General features: G+C 45.0%; 1 protein-coding gene across 4 annotated transcripts in view; it reads right to left on the reverse strand.

Moving 5' to 3' along the window:
• LOC128409038 (zinc finger protein RFP-like) overlaps positions 1 to 21,083 on the reverse strand; it is a 37,191-nt gene extending 16,108 nt beyond the window's left edge. The window contains exons 1-8 of one of the 4 annotated variants that reach the window (XR_008329177.1): positions 20,325 to 21,082; positions 19,768 to 19,863; positions 18,863 to 19,093; positions 18,063 to 18,085; positions 16,450 to 16,571; positions 16,187 to 16,219; positions 15,214 to 15,707; positions 14,078 to 14,352 (exon numbers count right to left, since the gene is read on the reverse strand). Coding sequence is in view for 3 of the 4 variants with exons in the window: in XM_053379215.1 (XP_053235190.1) it covers positions 9,489 to 10,105; positions 16,187 to 16,219; positions 16,450 to 16,571; positions 18,063 to 18,085; positions 18,863 to 19,093; positions 19,768 to 19,863; positions 20,325 to 20,753 (1,551 nt within the window). In the remaining variant the exon portion in view is untranslated. Of the gene's footprint in view, positions 1 to 9,127; positions 10,106 to 14,077; positions 14,353 to 14,397; positions 15,708 to 16,186; positions 16,220 to 16,449; positions 16,572 to 18,062; positions 18,086 to 18,862; positions 19,094 to 19,767; positions 19,864 to 20,324 lie in introns of those variants that run through there. The other 3 variants (XM_053379215.1, XM_053379216.1, XM_053379217.1) reach the window with 3 other exon arrangements.
• Positions 21,084 to 21,773: the final 690 nt, after the last annotated feature.

A 21,773-nucleotide genomic window follows, 5' to 3' on the forward strand; every position in this document is an offset into this window, starting at 1 on the left:
AGAAGCATCTAGCTGACGTGTGGATCTAGAAAGTATCTAAGAAGTTGAAGGAAAATCGAAAGACACCTGCTTCCAAAATATACTGAAGGAAATACAGTGGTGCCCCGCAAGACGAATGGCTCGCAAGATGGAAAACCCGCTCGACGAAAGGGTTTTCCGTTTCTGAGCTGCTTCGCAAGACGATTTTCCCTATGGGCTTGCTTCGCAAGATGAAAACGTCTTGCGAGTCTTGCGATTCCCCCCCCCCCGCTTTCCCCCCCTTTTTCAAAGCCGCTAAGCCGCTAATAGCCTTTTAGCAGCTTAGCCGCTAAGCCTTTAATAGCCGCTAAGCCGCTAAACCGCTAATAGCGCTAATCCGCTTAGCTGCTAATAGGGTTGCTTCACAAGACGAAAAAACCGCTAGACGAAGAGAATCGCGGAACGGATTCTTTTCATCTTGCGAGGCACCACTGTATATGAATATGAGATTGAAGGTAAAGAAGCTGATGTATGCAAATTATTATTTTCTGAAGAAAAGTGAACAATAATGGGTCCTTATGCAGAGATTTTAGGACTACATCAGTTTTAGTGAAGCATTTCAAGTGATTAATGGCAAAACAAAATAGATCTGGTATGTGCATTTCTGAAATATAAGGAAGTGCAGAATGCTTTAGAATGGCTTTTGCAATTAGCATTATAAACGTATTGTAAAGGTAAAGATATTTACAAGCACCTTTGGAATGTCCCCCCTTTTTCTGTCAATTTAAGAGTAAAAAAATCCATCACAGAGAAGGGCCTTCAGAAATATGCAACGGGAACGGCTTCCTGTCTGTGTTTGTAGCTACAAACTACCACAAAAATGTGTCTCTACTTTTGTCTGTGATTTTGTGAAATGGACGGTGGAGTCCTAAGCTATCTCTGGAAGGAGGAACTGGAGAGTGAGTTTCTCACCTGTTAAACAAGAATGTTCCTAGCATCATAATAAGGGAGGGGTTTTCTTAAAGCAGCAGATTTCCATCACTTACCTCTGCAAGAAGCTTCTGATATTCTGGAAGGAAGGAAAGAAAAAGATATCAGTGGAGCCATTTCTGCAGAGAGCCCTGCAGTCAGTTATAAATACTAAGCAGCTGAAGCAGAGAGAGGTTAGCCAAGCACAAAACAAAAGAACCCCAATAAAATACGCAGTGCTACATAATTTTAGAATAACCATCAAATGGCAAAAGTCAGCCACTTCAGTGATGACGAATAAAAGGTCCCTTTCTTCTCTTCATCTGACAAAGTTAAAAAAAGAGGAGTAGTGATCTATGCAAAGGAGAGATTATCACCGAAATTTATTTTTAAAGATGACCAAGGAAGATTTGTGGCAATTGAAATTCAAATTCAAGGAGAGAAATTATTGATAGTAGGAGTTTATGCACCGAATGAGGGGAAATCTGAATTCTTTAAAAAGTTGCATGAGACCTTAATGGACTATATGGATTACAATTTGATTTTGATGGGGGATATGAACGGAGTGGTGTCTACAAATATGGATAAGGCACAAAGCCAGAATCTAGTACCAAAAGAGTTTTGGAACTGATTCAAGATTTTGGCCAGGTTGCAGGATTTAAATTGAATAAACTAAAAACAAAGGTTTTAGAGAAAAACTTAACAGCGATTAAAAGAGAGAGGTTTCAGAATGTGACAGGTTTAACAGTGGTTAAGAAAGTGAAATACTTGGGGATTAATATGACAGCTAAAAATGAGAACTTATTTAAAGACAACTATGAAAAATGCTGGACGGAAGTGAAAAAAGATTTAGAAATTTGGTCAAATTTGAAGCTTTCATTGTTAGGCCGTATTGCTGCGATAAAGATGAATGTATTGCCAAGAATGTTATTTCTGTTTCAAACATTGCAAATTTTGGATAAAATGGATTGTTTCAAGAAGTGGCAGAGAGATATTTCTAGATTTGTCTGGCAGGGCAAGAAGCCCAGAATAAAATTTAAAATATTAACGGATGCAAAGGAAAGAGGTGGATTTGCCCTGCCAGACCTTAAACTTTATTATGAATCAGCAGCATTCTGCTGGTTGAAAGAATGGCTACTCCTTGAAACACAGACATTTTGGATTTGGAAGGTTTTAATAATGTATTTGGATGGCATGCATATCTGTGGTATGATAAGGTCAAAGCACATAAAGCATTTAAAAACCATATTGTCAGGAAAGCACTGTTTAATGTCTGGATAAGATATAAGGACTTGCTTGAAAACAAAACTCCAAGGTGGTTGTCACCAATGGAAGCAAAGGCTCAGAAAAAACTCAATATGGAGGCCAAATGGCCGAAATATTGGGAAATTTTGGAACAAGAGGGAGACAGATTAAAACTGCAGAGTTTTGAAAAATTAAAAAATAGAGTGCGAGATTGGCTTCATTATTATCAGATAATGGAGGCATACAATTTGGACAAAAAAATTGGATTCCAGGTGGAAAAATCAAAATTGGAAACAGAACTGTTAGATCCCAAAACTAAGACTTTGTCAAGGATGTATAACTTGCTGTTGAAATGGAATACGCAGGATGAAACGGTGAAATCTGCTATGATTAAGTGGGCACAAGATGTTGGACATAACATTATTATGGCTGACTGGGAACAGTTATGGAGCACAGGTATGAAGTTTACGGCATGTAATGCCCTAAGAGAGAATATTATGAAAATGATATACAGGTGGTACATGACACCAGTCAAGCTTGCAAAAATCTATCATCTGCCCGATAATAAGTGTTGGAAATGTAAAGAAACTGAAGGTACATTCTTTCACCTTTGGTGGACGTGCCCAAGGATTAAGGCTTTCTGGGAGATGATATATAATGAAATGAAAAAGGTATTTAAATATACCTTCCTGAAGAAACCAGAGGCCTTTCTCCTGGGCATGGTCGGCCAATTGGTGCCAAAGAAGGATAGAACTTTCTTTATGTATGCTACGACAGCAGCAAGAATACTTATTGCAAAGTATTGGAAGACACAAGATCTACCCACCCTGGAAGAATGGCAGATGAAGGTGATGGACTACATGGAATTGGCGGAAATGACCGGCAGAATCCGAGACCAGGGAGAAGAGTCGGCGGAAGAAGATTGGAAGAAATTTAAAGACTATCTACAGAAATATTGTAAAATTAATGAATGTTAGAATGATGTTGGATAAAAAGTTAAGTGGTTTTTAGCTATAACACTATAAGGAATATGAAAAAAATGGATTATTAACAGGTAAAAATTTAATGGTACAATATTTTAAGATTAAAGACTAGGATAAACACCTGAGAGATTCAATCCCACCTCCTTGATCTGCCATTTTGCCCTGCAGTGCATGCTGGCTCCGTGTTCACCTGCGACCAGTCGGTTCACTGGTTTGTACATCCCACACCTATTCATATCCTATGAACCACCCTGAGACCTGTCGGTATAAGGCAGTATACAAACTTATGTAAAAAATAGTAATAATAATTATATGTCATATTTTATTGGGGCGTCCAAGGGACCTCAGCCCCTCAGAGTTGGCTCCTATGCCGGGGCTGACACCTTTTACCATCCATGTACTGCTTCTTTCTCTGACAACAGTATTTTTATGTGAGGAAGGACTAAGAAATGCCTGTAGTCTGAAGCAGCACACTCCACCCTCTCGCATCAGGATGAGGCCTGACCTGCAGGAGTTCCCTCGCTGGTTCCTGAAGCTTCTTCTCCATCTCCCGGATGAGGCTGTCAAGAGAGGAGAGTTCCCTGGAGAGTCTGGCCAGGTGCTCCACCCTTTTCTTTGCAATCTCCTTCTCCACTTCTGCCATCTGGGCCAGAAGAAGCTTCTCTTTTTCTTCCAGAAACTGGTGCATTCGCCTGATCTCAGCCACCATCTTTCCCTTCTCTGCTTTCATTTGCTTCTGCAGCAGCAAAAACAGGAAAAGGAAGAGAACATATCAGGCATATGGTCTAATGTTGCAGGATGAAGAGACCAGTTATCAGAATTCATTTGGAAGGGCAGGTCTGCCACTTTAGAGAGATGTCTCCAGCAGGAAGAGTTTCATAAAAATCTACAAGCCCACCCCCTCCTTCAAATGGTCTTTCATGCCCTGTGGGTGATCAGACTGTTCAAAAAGAAACCTCTTTCTCTATTTCATATTCATTTTCCCAGATTTTGATTTAAGACTACAGCACTTTTTCACCTTCAAGTAACAATGGTGCTTACAAGCAGGTCTTGGCTTTCCTTTTCTGTGTTTGCTTTAAACATCAGAATTTTCTCTCTCCCCTTCCTCACATTGTCTAGGCAGCTGCTGATCCGATCCTGAAAAGAAAACAAAATTCCAAATGGGTTGCTTTTTCTCTATCTTTTCTCGGCATTTTAGTATACATAATATCAGACAACTGAATCATATGCTTGCTCCCTGCCCCACATTCCTGGCTCCTTCCGGAGGTTCCCCTTCATGCCTGCCTCCTGCCTTGCCCCACCTTCCAGTTCTAGGAGCTTTCAGGGAAAGCTTCTTCCAGAGGAGGAACTGTGGGGAGTGACTCCAATATGCTGCAGGGAGACATAGAAGGAAATTACTCCCTTGAAAAAAAAGAACTGTTGATTGAATAGTTTTCAGAAGTTTTAAGTTTCACAAGGCTGCACAAACGCTCCTGCTAGAGGGGGTGGGGAGAATACATTATTTCAAGAGTATCATGGCATCATTCCTGCATTGACAGATGTACTGTTCTTGGGGGACAGGGGGCGGGCGTGTGTGGAGGACTCCCTGGTCCTGAATGGGGTAACTGTGTCCCTGAAGGACCAGGTGTGCAGCCTGGGAGTCATTTTGGACTCACAGCTGTCCATGGAGGCGCAGGTCAATTCTGTGTCCAGGGCAGCTGTCTACCAGCTCCATCTGGTACGCAGGCTGAGACCCTACCTGCCCGCAGACTGTCTCGCCAGAGTGGTGCATGCTCTGGTTATCTCCCGCTTGGACTACAGCAATGCGCTCTATGTGGGGCTACCTTTGAAGGTAACCTGGAAACTACAACTAATTCAGAATGTGGCAGCTAGACTGGTGACTGGGAGCGGCCGCCGAGACCACATAACTCCAGTCTTGAAAGACCTACATTGGCTCCCAGTACGTTTCCGAGCTCAATTCAAAGTGTTGGTGTTGACCTTTAAAGCCCTAAATGGCCTCGGCCCAGTATACCTGAAGGAGCGTCTGTCATCCCTGTTGGTGTCACTGTTGGTGTCACCTCAAATTGGGCAAAGAAGGTTTTCAGCTCTCCCACCAAGGAAGCAGTACTTTCTACCACTGATGAATTTCTCTATTTATAACCAGTCAGATGTAGAACTACCTGCCACATTTGTCTAGTATCATGATTTCTCAGATGGTCCCCAATTTTTCCTCTGTACTCCGCTTTGGCTTTCCTGATACCCCTCTTCAAGTTCACTCTTTCTATACCATACAATACCTGGTCCCCAGTTCTAAAAGCAGAGTTTCTGGCCTTCAATAATCTCCTAACCTCTTCCGTCATCCAGGGCTTCCTATTCGGATACAACTTAACATATTTTTCCCTGGTGACATTTGCTGCGCAGAATCTAATATAATCCATTGATGTAGACGTTTCTAGATCTTGATGGTCGAACATATTCCAGTCAGTCTCCTAGAAACAGTCCTGCAGCTGCTGAGAGGATCCCTCAGGCCACACCGTAACCATCTGTGTTTATATCTGGCCTTGTTTCCTGAGGGGAGTGTATACTGGTGTCAGAAGCAGGGACACATGATCTGAACCACCGAGGTGCGCCAAGGTCTTGACCTCATATGCCCGTCTAATGTTCGTATACACCTTGTCAAGAGTATTTTCTCCCCTTGTTGCACACTCAATGTGCTGATGGGATTTTGGGAGTACTGCCCTCACATCTGTGTGACTAAAGTCCCCCGCAATAATGTGCACTGCCTCCGGGTATCTGCTCAATTTAGCATTGATGCTTTCATGCATACTACTCATGGCCCTGCATGCATTTGCAGTTAACACCATTGTTGTAAATTCCCAGTGAAGATAGAAAGGTCTGCATTTAATCGTCGGAAATTCCACATCCGGAGCACAGTAGGTATCCAATTTGACAGGGTCCGTACACCAGTTTTGATTTACAAACACACACACACACACAGACACACACCTTGTTTCTTGCCAGAATCCTGTGTCCTGTCCCACTGGTACATTGTAAAACCTTGTAATTCAACAGCTGTGTCCAGAATAGCTGAATTTAACCTTGTCTCTGGGAGTATCAGCACACAACAATCCCGGATGTCTTCCTCCACTCCTACACGAGTTAGTTTGCCAATGACCTCACATTAGCGTAAAAGGTACTTGGAAGAGGTAGTTTACATGTTGTTTTCTTATCTTCCTTATCTTTATTCTCTCTTTCATTTGACCTTGTCCTCTACAGCCTCTCTTCTCCTCCTCCTTCTCCTCCAACCCTGTTGATTTATAATTTCTGGAATCTCGCACGCCCGTAGCTGCTCCCACACAGCACAGTTTCTACAGCTGTATCTTCTGCTACTTCTGCCCCTATACAACAGCATTTTGTATCAGCTATAAATAATTGGTCCTAACAAACCCTGACTCCCCTCCAGGGAGCTCTCTGCTGCAGCGTCTGCACGCGCCACCATCTTGGATAGGATTTCCAACTACCAGACATTCAGAAGACATCGAAGGTAGCCCTGTTCAGGGAAGTTTTAAACGTGTGACATTTTAGTGTATTTTTGGCCTTTATGGAAGCTGCCCAGAGTGGCTGGAAAACCCAGCCAGATGGGCGGGGTACAAATAAATTATTATTATTATTATTGTTGTTGTTGCCGGGGGTTGGACTAGATGATCCTTGGGTCCCTTCCAACTCTAAGATTCTATGATCTTGCAGGCCTGGCTATTCCATCCCCTGAGCAAATCCAGAGCAGAGGCGTAGCATGGGCCAGCCTGGGGGGTGCCTGTCATGAGCTGTTGGGTCCTTCGCGCAACATCTTCCATCTGTAGGGCAGATAAGAAGGGCTAACAGGCTGGAACCCTGCCAGCCACGTATAGCTTTGGCAAGTCTCACAAAGCGGTGCTGGGCTCACAGTGTGCTGTGAGACTTGCACCCCTCAAAGCAGGGCAGCATCGGCCACGCTGGCTGGCCAAGCTCCCCACTACATGGCCGAGCAGGCAGCGCAATGCCCCCCCCCCAGCTCCAGTTACTTGGGATAGCTCCACCAGCACAACTTGTCCCCATGGGGTTTGGCAAGCCCCAGGCACCAGCAGGCAGCGCAATGCCCCCCCCCCCAGCTCCAGTTACTTGGGATAGCTCCACTGGCACAACTTGTCCCCATGGGGTTTGGCAAGCCCCAGGCACCAGCAAGGAACGCTCTGCCACTGATCCAGAGTGTTTTCCTACCTTGTACTCCTGGGACGCCTCCTCTATAGGAACCGCCTCGTGGCTTTTGTGCTCCTTGGATTTGTCACAAACCAGGCAGATGGGGGCTTCATCCTCCTTGCAGAACAGCTTCAGGGGCTCCTGGTGCTTCTCACAAACTCTCCCCTTTCCTTCGGCCTCCATTCCCCCCCCCCCCAGAAGGCTGAATTTCTGGGTTATTTCCACAAAATTTGCCAGCTGCTGGTTTGGCCTGATGCTGCCTTGCTCCACTGTTTTCCTGCACTGAGGGCAGGAAGCCTCTCCCTTGGATTTCTCCCAGCACTGGATCAGGCAGGATCGGCAGAAGTTGTGCCCGCACTCCGGGATGATCACTGGATCCTGGAAATACCCCAGGCAGATGGAGCAAGTGGCTTCCTCGCAGAGATCCACGACGGGACCCTCAGAAGCAGCCAAGGCCACCGCCCCAGGGAGAGAGAGTTGGTTTCGTTTTATTTGCTTTTACATCTGCAAATGGGTGTGTTTCCTTTCCAGGAAATTCAGACTCAATGCGTTTAGATCTCTGCTGATATGGAGCTGGGAAGTTAGCTGAAGCAGAGAGCCTCTTTCGTGTAGAGGAAATTAATTTCTTTATTTTAAAAGGAATGCTAGGCAGCTGCTCGTTTAAGGAACAATTTGCAGTAGTGAATCTGGGAGCAAGCCGTTGTGTCGAATGACAGCCTCTACGCTGTCTTGGCAGTGAATCTTTCCTCCTGAGCAACCAGTAAATGAAATCTAGGTGTCTGATCATAGGGATTTCTACCTTGAGCTTCCTTACCTGGCAAAGCCTCCTGCAGGCCAGAGTGTGGGCTTTCTAGGCAGGGCGGCCTTGAAGCTCTGCAACATCCCTTTTTGGGGGAAGTTTGGCTTTGTCCCCCAGGAGCATTTCTCAGCAAAAGCTTATCTGGCAGTCCTGCTGAAGCCAAGAGCTGGCTCGGTCATTGTCTCAAGGGCTGTTTGCACACACGCGTGTTCATCGCACACTTCCTCAGTGCTCAATGTCTGGCAGCTTAACACGCAAACTGACTGCACTGGGAAGCATGGAGTCGGGGGTGGTGTGCAAGTGGCTCTTGTGGTGGCTGATTCATCACAAGCCTCCATGAGACGCTGCCGTCGTCCAGTGAGGGACAGACCTCTGTGAAGCAGCTTGAAGTACCTGGATTTCCTTTAAGGCTGTGGCTCTAAGCATATTTATTTGGGAACAAGTTCCATTGCGGGAAGGGGACAGAGAGAAGGGACAGCCCACGCCAATGTCTTTGGAGGGTGGGGCAAATAGTCCCAAGATCTTAATGCTCCCACTTGAATTCATTGTGAATTGGGCAGGTGAGCTTTTAACCAAAGCTGGCAATCTGTTGAAAGTGCTCTCTCTCTCTCTCTCTCTCTCTCTCTCTCTCTCTCTCTCTGTGTGTGTGTGTGTGTGTGTGTGTGTGTGAGAGAGAGAGAGAGAGAGCGCACTGCATTGATGTGCCGTTGGGTCACTAGACATGGGAACTACAATCTCTACTGCACATGCATGAGATGAGAACGAATTCACAGTAGGTTCCTGTGGAACGCCCTCCCATCAGATATAAGATAAACAACTTGCCCTACAATCCCTAACAAAAATGCTTCTTTTTTTTTTTACAAATGTCATTTAAAACATTTTTCCAATTCATTATATATCATTTCCTAAAAATTTTTAATTTCTCTACATTCCCACATGTGATAAAAAATGTCCATTAATGAGTTATTTGAAATTCGACAGATCACTCTCCTTCCCAGGCCAAGAGGGAAAATGGCAAACACAGGATATTTATTGGGTCAGTGTGATTTTTGCAGTTGCTGTTAAAGTTGCAAAACAATGAAGCATGGGACAGAGCAATTGAGAACTTCTGAAAGAACAATGGGATATTAGCTCTGCCCAAGGCAGAAAAGATAGACATAATATTTTACAAGGACAGGAAAAGACATCACAGACATCAATTCTTGCATGCAGTGGACCACCTAAATTATAGTTTGGCATCTGAATGATGGGTGTTAATAATTGTATTATAATTTAGCATTGTTATAATGAGGCTGTTATTGGATTATTGTAACTAAAAACTAATAAAAATCATTCAAAATAAAATTGTTCAAAATGTAATGATAATAATTATAATCATAATCATAATTGGAAATTTGGTGATGAGTGTCTGCTTGTCTGTCTCTACACTCAGAGATTGTCAGGTGAGCTTTGGCAGACACATAAAACAAGGGCTGGAGGGTCTCTCCTGAGAAGGAGGCTGCCGAGAAAGAGTGGAGGAGGACGGCTCTATCAGCATCGTAAAAGGACACCCGTCCCCCTTCACAGTTCAGGGTCACTCGGATCCTCTCAGGCTCGTCACCTGGAACAAGGGTCTTACAGGGAGAGCAGAACTTGTACACACCGCCCCACTTTCCCAAACCCCAGATCCCTTCTGTAGGATCAAAAGAGAAATCACCCTTCCTCTTCACAGACTTTCTGGCAACCCCCACCTCCCATGTCTCCTCTCTTCCCACAGTGACCTCCCAGAAATGTCTGCCTGATGTGAAACCTTCACATCCCAGCACGTAGGTTTGTATGTCAAATCTCTCAGGTTTGTCTGGCAGGTATTGACACCGTTCTCCCTTTCCCACACTCTTTCGATCTGCAGACAGGATGAGCCAGGGATGTGCTGTGTCTGCATCCAAAGTTACGTTTTCTGTGGGGGCAGATGAGGAAAGAGAAGAGAAACAACGTCAACTGGGAAGCTGACATTTCTTTAGACAGAAATGTAATTCCCTCTGAAATGAACAGGGACTTTGTTAACTGCATTCAGGACTAGGGTGCTCCACAAGTTCTTAATAATACTTCTTGAAGCATCTGTGTGGTTTTGGGGGCGTTGTGCCATCAAAAGGCACCCTCCTATTTTCTGGCAACGAAAGCACTCCACACGCATTACGTGCACAGAAACCTTACACAAACCATGTATGTAAGGTCAACTTTATTATGCCCATTTTTCAGACGGGAGGACTGAGGCTGAGAGTGGCCTCTTTACTCACCCTCAAAGCTCATGGCAGAAGGCGGTGTCAAAGCAGGGACTCCCTGATTCACAGCTCAATCTTTTCCCTCACACGACACACTATGCTTGAAATGCCAGGTAAATCTGGCAGGAGGCCACAGCAGAGAACACACCCGTCTCATGGCAAGCACCCAAGTTCAGTTATGTATTTAAATGATGTTTTACCCCACCTTTCCAGGCAGTTTATAAAAAGAAAAAACACTGACACCCATAAAACTGTCTCTATGCTCTCCTGCTTATGAAAACAACTAGTCTCCCATGAACTTCTCTGTGTGAAATGACCAGCTTGGGGCTCTGAGAGTGAATCAGGGGGGTTCTGTTTTGATGAGCAGACGTCTGGTTAAGTGGCTGAGATTGGACATATTGGGGAGAAAGTCATGGAAGCTCCCTGTCCCTAAGAAGGTTGCTGAATTTCTCTCATCCTGTTGCAACTAAACCATAAAAGCCTGACATCTGAGGCCTGGGCTGTGCAGCCCTCATTTCCCTGCCATTGACATCAGTACCTCTTCAACTTCTAGCCCTCAAAGGTTTTCATGTCCATTTTCTGAGCTATTTCTGCTCATACACCAGTTTGTCCCCCACTTTTGCTCCTTTAAACCTTACTCTTAACCAACTCTCTTAAATTGAGCATTAGAGGGTCTTGCGTTGGTGTTGCCCTTTAAAGCCCTAAACGGCCTCGGCCCAGTATACCTGAAGGAGCGTCTCCACCCCCATCGTTCTGCCCAGACGCTGAGGTCCAGCCCTGAGGGCCTTCTGGCTGTTCCCTCATTGTGAGAAGCAAAACTATAGGGAACCAGGCAGAGGGCCTTCTTGGTAGTGGCACCCGCCCTGTGGAACACCCTAACATTAAATGTCAAAGAGATAAATAACTACCTAACATTTAGAAGACATCTGTTCAGGGAAGTTTTTAATGTGTGACATTTTAATGTATTTTTAATCTTTGTTGGAAGCCGCCCAGAGCGGCTGGGGAAACCCAGGCAGATCGGCGGGGTACAAATTATTATTATTGCGTGCCTCAAAGGGATATTTCCCCCTCGTGTGCAGAGACCATTGGGCTTCACACCACCCTTGTACCTCAGTGAGATTCAACACAGAAAATCCCGCTGCCTTGGGCTGGGTGCTCCCTCTACCTTCCCCCCAAGCACCTGCTTTCACACAACCATATTTCACTTCCACTCCCTTGCATGGCTGGTCTATGCAGAGCGGCAGGGCAGGAGGAAAGATTTTCCCTCAGAACTTGTGTGGTGTTGAGTCTCGGAGTCAGAGCAGGAGAGCGTCAGGAGAGTCTGAAGAGCTAGTGGAGACCCCCTTCATAGGCTTGGCAAAGTGCCCAGGTGCCTTTTACTTGTTATTCTGAAGATTTCTGGCTAAATGGCTAAGAAATAGCTGGAAGGTGACCAGCGGAATGTCTTTATTCCCTCACCAAATTCTAGCTAAAGCCAACGTTATCCAGATGTCTGTGCATGAAGGAAAACTGTAGTTTGAACTCTACGGCAGAGGAGGAGACAGAGGGAGGGGAGTTTTGGCTCTGTCAGTTTACAGCATTTAGTTATGCTGGCTGTCTCTCTCTCTATTTGTCAAACAGTGGACTTGCCTGTGGGGAATGTTGAAGCTCTGCTCATCTTATTGATATTGATAATTAAACTCAAATAGGACAAAAATGCATTAGCTTTGATATCCTTCAAAAGATCATTTGCTAGGCAAAAACATTCCTCTTTAACCAGGCCTTTGGCTGATTGAGCACAATGACATTAATCCACCAACAGCATACAAATCAATATGGCTAACCTGATCCAAAACACCCACCCACCCCACTCACACACGAAAACAAAGATCACCACAACCAATCACAAACAACCAAACACACCCTAGGCCAACCCCAACCTCTCTCACCACCAAAGGAACACAAGTGAACAGCACAAGCGACGCTGACACCAAACCCTACATACATTAAGCATAATAGAAACATCACCACCCGACCCCACCCCCACCCCTTATTTCCCCCTAATGTCTCAACAAATGAAACTGATTTGTAAAATTGTTACATGGAAAAAAATATGAGAGACATTACACATACTTCTGTTAAACAATAAAATTTTTAATAAAAAAAAATTGTGAAAAAAATAGGATACCTGCTCTCTCACTGACATGGCAGATATGGCTGAGACTCACTTCTCTCCTGGTGGTGGGATTCCCACAAATAAAGGGATGGGCAGATTTCAGACTTGAGGGATTTGCTTTCATTTCTAATCCGAATGCTGAGATCCAGAAATGGACCCAGGTGCAAAATATGAGTTTATGCAGGGAAGCCCCTGAAATCTGCCCCTCACTCAAACTGGATTGATTCCTCCTGCAGACATTCAGGGTCAACACAGGAAGGTCTGAAGAGGAGCTACAACATAGAGAGGAGCTTTGCAGGGAGGGCTTTGAAGCACATCTCTGAAGGGACCCTTGTTAAGATTTCAAATTCTGAGTGCACAGTGTGTTGGACTTGGGGTGCCAAGTCCCAGGTTCAAACCTATTTGACCATAAACTTTAACGTGTCTCCTTTTTCTAAGTCTCTCAGCTCAGTCTCTTCTACCTCACAGGGTTCCTCTGAGGATAAAACAGGATATCACCCTCCTAAAATCCCTGGAGGAAGTGTCATGGAGAATGGATATTAATACTATTGAGTTTGAAACACCACAGGAGCAACAAGAAGTACAATCTTTAATAGAATCAAACACGTTAGCACAGGAAACATGTCCCCAAATACTTTCAGGCCCGTTACACAAAAGGATAAGAAGAGGTTATCTCTAAAAAAAATACAGATAAGTATCTGATTGTTTGCTACAAAGCATCTTGGAGAAAATAATTGTATACATAGGAATTTACCCCTCCACCCCCACCCCCCCAGAAATCCAGTCTAGATTGTCACTGTTCTCTCCTCAGAACGTCTGACAGAGTCTCTTCACTGTCAGAGGGGATTTTGTTACATTGAGGTCCAAAACCTGCATGGGGGGGGTACATTTCTGGGGTCAGCATGTGAAGGCAATATAGCGTAAGTCAGGAAGACCCCCGAAAATGCCGCCTAAGCAACCATCCCACTTGTCTGAAGCCAGAGATCTTGACCTTCTTAGAGGCCAGTAAGCAAGGTGGACTTAGACACTCTTTCCCCCACTGCCAAAGCCCCATTGCTTTCTGGGCTCTAAAGACTTTTCTGGGATCTCAGAGTCCCTTCTAACAGTTTTCCCTCATCTCTTGCCCTCTTTCTATTTAATAATTTGTGTTTTGAGGAACGGCTCCAGGCTGTGAATTTTGCGCTGACTGTACTGAACTCACAAAAAGGAGATTTTGCTGAATTGCCACATAAGCTTCCCTGAGGAGTAGCAAAGAAGGGATTTTGGAACTTCCATCTCCCTGGCCAGTGGAAGAATTGGAGGATGAAAGGGAATCAGAGTTCAGGATTGAGGATGAGGAACGTTTTAAGTGATGCTTGTGCATAATTCTGATGTTATTCAGAAAAGATGATGGTATTGTCTATAGAAAACTTGTCAGAGAGAGAACTACATCGAAACAGGAATGTGTGTGGGGTTGCTGTTGTTTCCTAAATTATTTTCTTGCTTCTTGCACCTCCTGCACTGACACAAATAGCCCATTCCCAAGGGAGAGAAAACAGGCAAGTTTGGGGACTGACAGGGGACCCAATCCATCAGTGTCATTTACAAAGCTGGCCTGAGAAGGGAGAGTTGCATCATGATTGACACAAGGGATGGCCAATCACAGTTCTGCAAATAAGGTTTCTTCTTAAGTGCCTGTCAGCTCAGTCCTGAAGAGGAGACTGAATATGTAATAATGACAGTGAATATATGCTTGTCTGTCTGCACCTTCAGTCAATAGAGTCTCAGGTTCGCTTTCTTGCTCACATAAAAGTAGGGCTGGAGGGCTGGAGCCAGAGATCTTGAACTTTCTAGAGGTCAGTAAGCAAGGTGGACATAGAAACTCTTTCCACCATTGCCAAAGGCCCCTCCCCCCCAATGCTTTCTGCACTGTGGAGACTATTGTGAGATCTCTCACAGTCCTTTCCAACAGTTTTCCCAGTTCTTTCACCCTCTTTCTATTTATTGATTTGTGTTTTGGCAAAGGGCTCCAGGCTGAGATCACAGAAGAAAGTTGCCAGTGAGTTTTGGGCCAACTACTCAACAAGCAAACAGGTCTCTTTGGATATGGAGATTTTGCTGAATAGGCTTCCCTGAGTAGTAGCAAATAAAGGGGATTTTGGAACTTCCATCTCCCTGGGCAGTGGAGATCTTGGGGGAGGAAAGGGGAATCTGAGAGCAGGATCGAGGCTGAGGAAGGTTTTAAGTGATGCCTGTACATAATTCTGACTTTATTCAGAAAAAATGATGGTATTATCTCTAGAAATCTTAAGCCAGAGTTGGAAGCTGGAGAGAGAACTACATCAAAAGAGGAATGTGATTAGGGTTGCTGTTGTTTCCTAAATTATTTTCTTGCACCTCGTGCACCGACAGAAGTAGCCCATTCCCAAGGGAGAGAGAACAGGCAGGTTTGGGGACTGACAGGGGACCCATTCAATCAGTGTCATTTACAAAACTGGCCTGAGAAGGGAGAGTTGCATCATGACTGACACAAGGAATGGCCAATCACAGTTCTGGAAATATGGTTTCTCCTTCAGCTCAGTCCTGAAAAGGAGACTGAATATGTCATAATGGCAATGAATATACACTTGTCTGTCAACAGAGTATCAGGTTCCCTTTCTCCTTCACGAAAAAGTAGGGCTGGAGGGTCTCTCCTGAGAAGGGGGCTGCTGTATCTGCATGGAGAAGGGCTGCTGTATCTGCATCGTAAAAGGACACCCGTCCCCCTTCACAGTTCAGGGTCACTCGGATCCTCTCGGGCTCCTCACTTGGAACAGGGGCCTCAAGGGGGGAGCATAACTTGTACACACCGTCCCACTTCCCCAAACCCCAGATCCCTTCCGTAGTATTAAAATACAAAACGCCCTTCCTCTTCACAGACTTTCTGGCCACCCCCACCCCCCACCCCTCCTCTTTTCCCACAGTGACCTCCCAGAAATGTCTGCCTGCTGGGAAACCTTCACATCCCAGCACATCGCCATCTGTGTCAAATCTCTCAGGGTTGTCTGGCAGGTCTTGACGCACTTCTCCCTCTCTCACACTCTTTCGATCCTCAGACAGGATGAGGAGGGGATGTGCTGTGTCTGGATCCAAAGTTACGTTTTCTGTGGGGGCAGAGGAGGAAAGAGAAGAGAAACGATGTCAACGGGGAAGCTGACTTTTCTTTAGGTACATGACAGAAATAGCATCCGCTCTGAAATGAACAGGGACTCCAGGGCTCTGCATTCGAGACAGGGGTGTTCATCAAGTTCTTGAAACATTTGTAGATCTTTCAAGAGTTCAAAGCACTTAACACACATTACAGTGGTACCTTGGGTTAAGTACTTAATTCGTTCCGGATGTTAATTCTTAACCTGAAGCACCACTTTAGCTAATGGGGCCTCCTGCTGCCACTGGAGCACGATTTCTGTTCTCATCCTGAAGCAAAGTTCTTAACCTGAAGCACTATTTCTGGGTTAGCGGAGTCTGTAACCTGAAGCGTATGTAACCTGAAGCGTATGTAACCTGAGGTACCACTGTAAAAATAATAATAATAAAATATAATAATAATAATAATAATAAGAAGAAGAAGAAGAAGAAGTACCTTTTTGCAGCTGAAGTCCATATTCCACAGTGTCTGGAAGAGAAAAAGGAACCAAGATTAGCATCACACCATCATTCAGATAACAAACCTGGCAACAATATGAGCTCATGAGATTGTAGCCAGTGTGACTTCTTGATATTGAAAAAGAATAAACTAAAAAACCTTCCATCTTCCTGGCATGGCTTATATTTCGTATGATCAGAAGCCTGTCATGAACACTTATAAACATCCATTATAAAATACTTTCAGCCCTTCTTTACTACCTCTGAATTTCTTCATGACTCCCTCCAGGAAGGGATTAATATCACAGAAGTCCCAGATCTTCCACTTCAGGTCAGGAGGAAAAGCCACAGGAGGATCCTCTAAGTTCTCCTTCTCCTGAGACCTGGAGGAGAAGAACAAAGTCAGGCCTCCATCCTTCCAATGCAAGGAGCTTTCTGACAAGGCAGGCGTCTCATCCTGATGATAAAGGCACCATGGAAATATCATGAAGACTTGGGAGCAGGGTTTTTCCTATGGCAAAAGGGAGCATCTAGAGAGCACCTAACAAGTTGAAGGAAAACTGACACACACCTGCTTCCAAAATATACTGAAGGAAATATATGAATATGAGATTGAAGGTAAAGAAGCTGATATATGCAAATTAATTTTTTAGGAAAGTGAGCAATACTGGGTCCTTACGCAGAGATTTTAGGACTACACCAGTTTTAGTGAAGAATTTCAGGTGATTAATGAGCAAAACAAAATAGGTCTGGTATGTGCATTTCTGAAATATAAGGAAGTTCAGAATGCTTTAGAATGGATTTTGCAGTTAACATTATAAATGTATTTTAGCACAGTGGGTATATTTTAAAAATAGAGAAGATATTTGAAATTAAAGCAGTATTTTCTAAACATGGAAGATTCTCAAAATTCATGAGTGTTTGAATATGTTGCAGGTGTTTGGGGGAGAAGGCTCTCAGCAGGTTCTCTTCACGATGGCTGGGTCAAAAGCAGTGGTGCCTCTGAAACCACAGGAGGGGAGTATCCTCTGGGGCTCAGATCCTGCCCATCGGTTTCCCCCTGACATCTGGTTAATCATTGTGAAAACAGGATGCTGGATGAGATGGTCCACTGGCCTGATCCAGCAGGGCCCTTTCTCACATTCTTATGTCTGAAGAAGAACCAGCAGGAGCCTGAAAGACACTGGATATTTAAGGGACACGAGTGGCGCTGTGGTCTAAACCACCGAGCCTCTTGGGCTAGCCTATCTGAAGGTTGGCGGTTCAAATCCCCACGACGGGGTGAGCTCCCGTTGCTTGGTCCCTGCTCCTGCCCACCTAGCAGTTCGAAAGCATGTCAAAGTGCAAGTAGATAAATAGGTACTGCTCCAGCGGGAAGGTAAATGGCCTTTCCGTGCGCTGCTCTGGTTTCGGTGTTACATTGCGTCAGAAGCGGCTTAGTCATGCTGGCCACACGACCCAGAAAAGCTGTCCATGGACAAACGCCTGTTCTCTCGGCCTGTAAAGCGAGATAAGCGCCGCAACAACCCCAGAGTCGTTCGTGACTGGACTTAACGGTCAGGGGTCCTTTACCTTTTCTATAAGGAATGTTCCCGCTTTTCTGTATCTATTACAGAGTAAATGAATGCATCAAGGAAAAGGGAGAAATAAGTAATGGAGGGGAACAAGGAATGGCTTCCTTCCTATGATTCTAGATGAGACCAATAGCTACAAATGACTAGGAAAATGTGTCCCTGTTTTTGTCTGTGATCTTGTGGAATGGATGATGGAGTCCTAAGCTATCTCTGGAAGGAGGAACTGGAGAGTGAGTTTCTCACCTGTTAAACAGGAACTTTCCTAGCATAATAATAAGGCAGGGGTTTTCCATCACTTACCTCTGCAAGAAGCTTCCAATATCCTGGAGGGAAAGAAAAAGAAAAAGATGTTAGTAGAGCCAGAGCACTGTCATCAGTTTTTTGTTGTTATTTCTGCTGTTGTCATTATCGATTTTGTAAACCACCTTATACCCGCAGGTCTCTCGGCAGTTCCCCAAATATAAACACAACATAAAATTCATAATAAAAACAAGAACAACCAAATAATACAAACTGACTGCAGAGGCAGCCCCAAGTACAACCCCCAAGCTATGTACCCAATCCGTCAGAGGAAACGTAACCCCATCAAGAGCAGGCCATCTCCCACCCATCCGGTCTAGGGAACCACCCACTAATAGTTCCTCAGTCTTATCTGGATTGCCTTTCAATTTGTTGACTCTCATCCAGTCTGCTAGAGAGACAAGACACTGGTCCAGCACTTCCGCTGCCTCACCTGCAGATGTAAAGGAGAGTCACCAGCATATTGCTGACAACGTGCTCCAAACCTCCGGATGACCCCAGTTATCAATACTAAGCAGCTGACCAGCACTGACTGAAACAGAGGGGGGGCAGAGAACTACTGGTTTTTAAAGTTCCCCAGAGACCTCGGGTAGGCCAATGCGAGAACATGATGATAGAATGAAGGAGACTGTGGTTTGATCTAGCAGATCCCCTTTTGTGACCCCAGGCCTTTCACCCATCATGTACCAATTCTTTCTCTTCCAGCAGCTTTTTGGGGGGTGGGGGCTAAGAGATGTTATTCTCCTGCTTGTACTATGAAGCAGCACACTCCACCCTCTCACATCAGGATGAGGCCTGACCTGCAGGAGTTCCCTCGCTGGTTCCTGAAGCTTCTCCTCCATCTCCCGGATGAGGCTGTCAAGAGAGGAGAGTTCCTTGGAGAGTCTGGCCAGGTGCTCCTCCCTTTTGGCTGCAATCTTCTTCTCCACTTCCGCCATCTGGGCCAAAAGAAGTTTCTCTTGTTCTTCCAGAAACTGGTGCAGTCGCCTGAACTCAGCCACCATCTTTTCCCTCTCTGCACCTGTTTGTTTCTGCAGCAAAGAGATTGAAAGAAGAGAACAGTGGGCCAAGTTAGATTAGCTTCAACCAGAGCCAGGGCCTTCTCAACTCTGGCTCCGGCCTGGTGGAACGCTCTGGCTCATGAGACCAGGGCCCTGCAGGATCTGATTTCTTTCCGCAGGGCCTGTAAGACAGAGTTGTTCCGCCTGGCCTTTGGCTTGGAGCCAATTTGATTCCCTCCCTCCCTCTCTTTCTTTTTTCTTTTCCTTCTCCTCCTGTGATGAGGCATTTTAATATTTTAATGTTTCAATATTTTAATGTTGTATTTTAATTTTGTTTTAAGTTGTCTTCATTCAACTTGTTTTTATTATTCCTTGTTAGCAGCCCTGAGCCCGACCTTGACTGGGGAGGGCAGGGTATAAATAAAAAATTATTATTACTATATCAGGCATCTAGTCTGCTCTTGCAGGATGAAGAGGCCAGTTATGCAAATTCAACTAGAGGGCCACTTCTGACATATTCAGCAGAGAAAGAGCTTCATAAACACTCACAAGCCCACCCCCTCCTTTAAATGGTCTTTCATGTTCTGTGGGAGATCGGACCACTCAAAAAGAAACCTCTTTCTGTATTCCACATTCTTTCCCCCCCAGATATTGATTCTAGACTATAGCATTTTTCATCTTAAAGCAGTAACAGTGGTGCTTACAAGCAGGTCCTGGCTTTCCTTTTCTGTGTTTGCTTTAAATACTAGAATTTTCTCTCTCTCATTCCTCACATTGTCTAGGCAGCTGCTGATCTGATCCTGAAAAGAAAACAAAATCCAAATTGGGCTGCATTACACATTAAAAGGCAAGCTGAATTGCATGTTTGCTCCCTGCCCCACATCCCTGGGTCTTTTGCAGAGGTTCCCCTTTTTCATCCCAGATGAGGAAGAAATGAAGCGGCCCTATTTACCCCACACACTGAACACACCTCCAACATGTTTCCCCTCCTTTTTATTAAATCAATCCTAGATGCTGTAATCTTTCATCCCAGGGGAGTTACTGCAGCCTGCATTCAGGGGGACACTGGGCACACTTTAATCCCTCAAAAATAAAAATAAATGTTTATTGTATTAAGTTTTAGAAGTTTAGTTGCATCAGGAGAATACCTTTTGGGCTGCAAGTTGAGAGAATACATTACAATATTATCATTTTCATTATTGGAAGCCCCTCTGGTCTGCAGCTATTCCACTCCCAAGAAAAACCCACTGCCTTTTCTCACCTTGTACTCCTGGGACGCCTCCTCCAAAGGAACCACCTCGTGGCTTTTGTGCTCCTTGGATACATTACACACCAGACAGATGGGGCTTTGGTCCTCCTTGCAGAAGAGCTTCAGGGGCTCCTGGTGCTTCTCGCAGACCATCCCCTTTCCTTCCCCCTGCTGTTTCCCCCACAGATGGCTGAATTTCTTAGTTATTTCTACAAAATTTGCAAGCTGCTGGTTTCCCCCGATGCTGCTTTGATCAACATTTCCCCTGCACTGAGGGCAGGAAGCCTCTCCCTTGGATTTCTCCCAGCACTGGATCAGGCAGGATCGGCAGAAGTTGTGCCCGCACTCATGAATGATCACTGGATCTCTGAAATAATCCAGGCAAATGGAGCAAGTGGCTTCCTCGCAGAGATCCCGCACGGGACCCTCAAAAGCAGCCATGCTTGCTTCGCCAGGAAGAGAGAGCTGGTTTCGTTTTCTCTCTTTTCCGCCTGCAAATGGGCGTGTTCCCTTTCCAGGAAATTCGGATTTCCGGGAAACTCAGGATCTCTGCTGCCTTGGAGTTGGGTGGAGCCCCGAGCAGCTTTGATACGGTGGAAATAAATATATTTATTTATTTTAAATGGAATGCTCACCCTTGGTGGCTGCTCGTTTAAGGAACCATTTCCCTGTGGGAGCTGGTGGAGTTTGTTGTAGTTTTGTTTACTATCAGCACGTCAGGCTCAGACTACTTTGCAAGCTAATGAATGAATTGCCGCCCCGCCCCCACTCCTTGCTCCATCCATATCCTCTTTCTAGTTAGCAGCCCCCACATAAAGAGGAGAAACAGCCCAGCCCTCCATCCCGCTGCCAGTTTTTAGTGAGTCGTTTTGACAGAATCACCGGCGTCTGATAATGTGCAATAACCACCTCTGGAACGAACTCTTCAAACGGCCTTTGCAAACAGCTCAGCTAATGGTATCCAGATATTTGCCAATAACACCGCAGCACAGCTATTAGCAGCAATTAGCCCCGTTTTCTCAATGAATGCACCCTTTGTCAGTGAAATATCACATTGTTATAAGAATTTTAAGTTCTCAAATACAAAATAAATACTGTACATAAATGCACACATAACTCAATATTTGAACCATGTGTCTGAAATAGTATGGGAGAGCAATCCTGAAGCCATTTTGACTCTCCCAATGGCCCCAAATATTCCTCTGCAGTAAGGGAGGAAAATGGGACAAAGCCTTCCATTGCCTTTTTGCTTCCAAGGGCATATTTGTGTATGAATAGGGTGAGCCTGTGACCTGGATTCAGGAACTAAAGTATTTACTATCACAAAAGAATGGCCAAGCTGCCTGCAATCAGTGACCTTTAACAGGTATCCTAACAGAAGGATTTCTGCTGGAGACTGCCTCCTTCTGTGATGTATGTCCGATATTTTGGGGGTTTGGTCTTGTGCTACAGGTGGGCAGT

This window comes from Podarcis raffonei, chromosome 2 (assembly GCF_027172205.1).
Source record: "Podarcis raffonei isolate rPodRaf1 chromosome 2, rPodRaf1.pri, whole genome shotgun sequence".
NCBI classification, from domain to species: domain Eukaryota; kingdom Metazoa; phylum Chordata; class Lepidosauria; order Squamata; family Lacertidae; genus Podarcis; species Podarcis raffonei.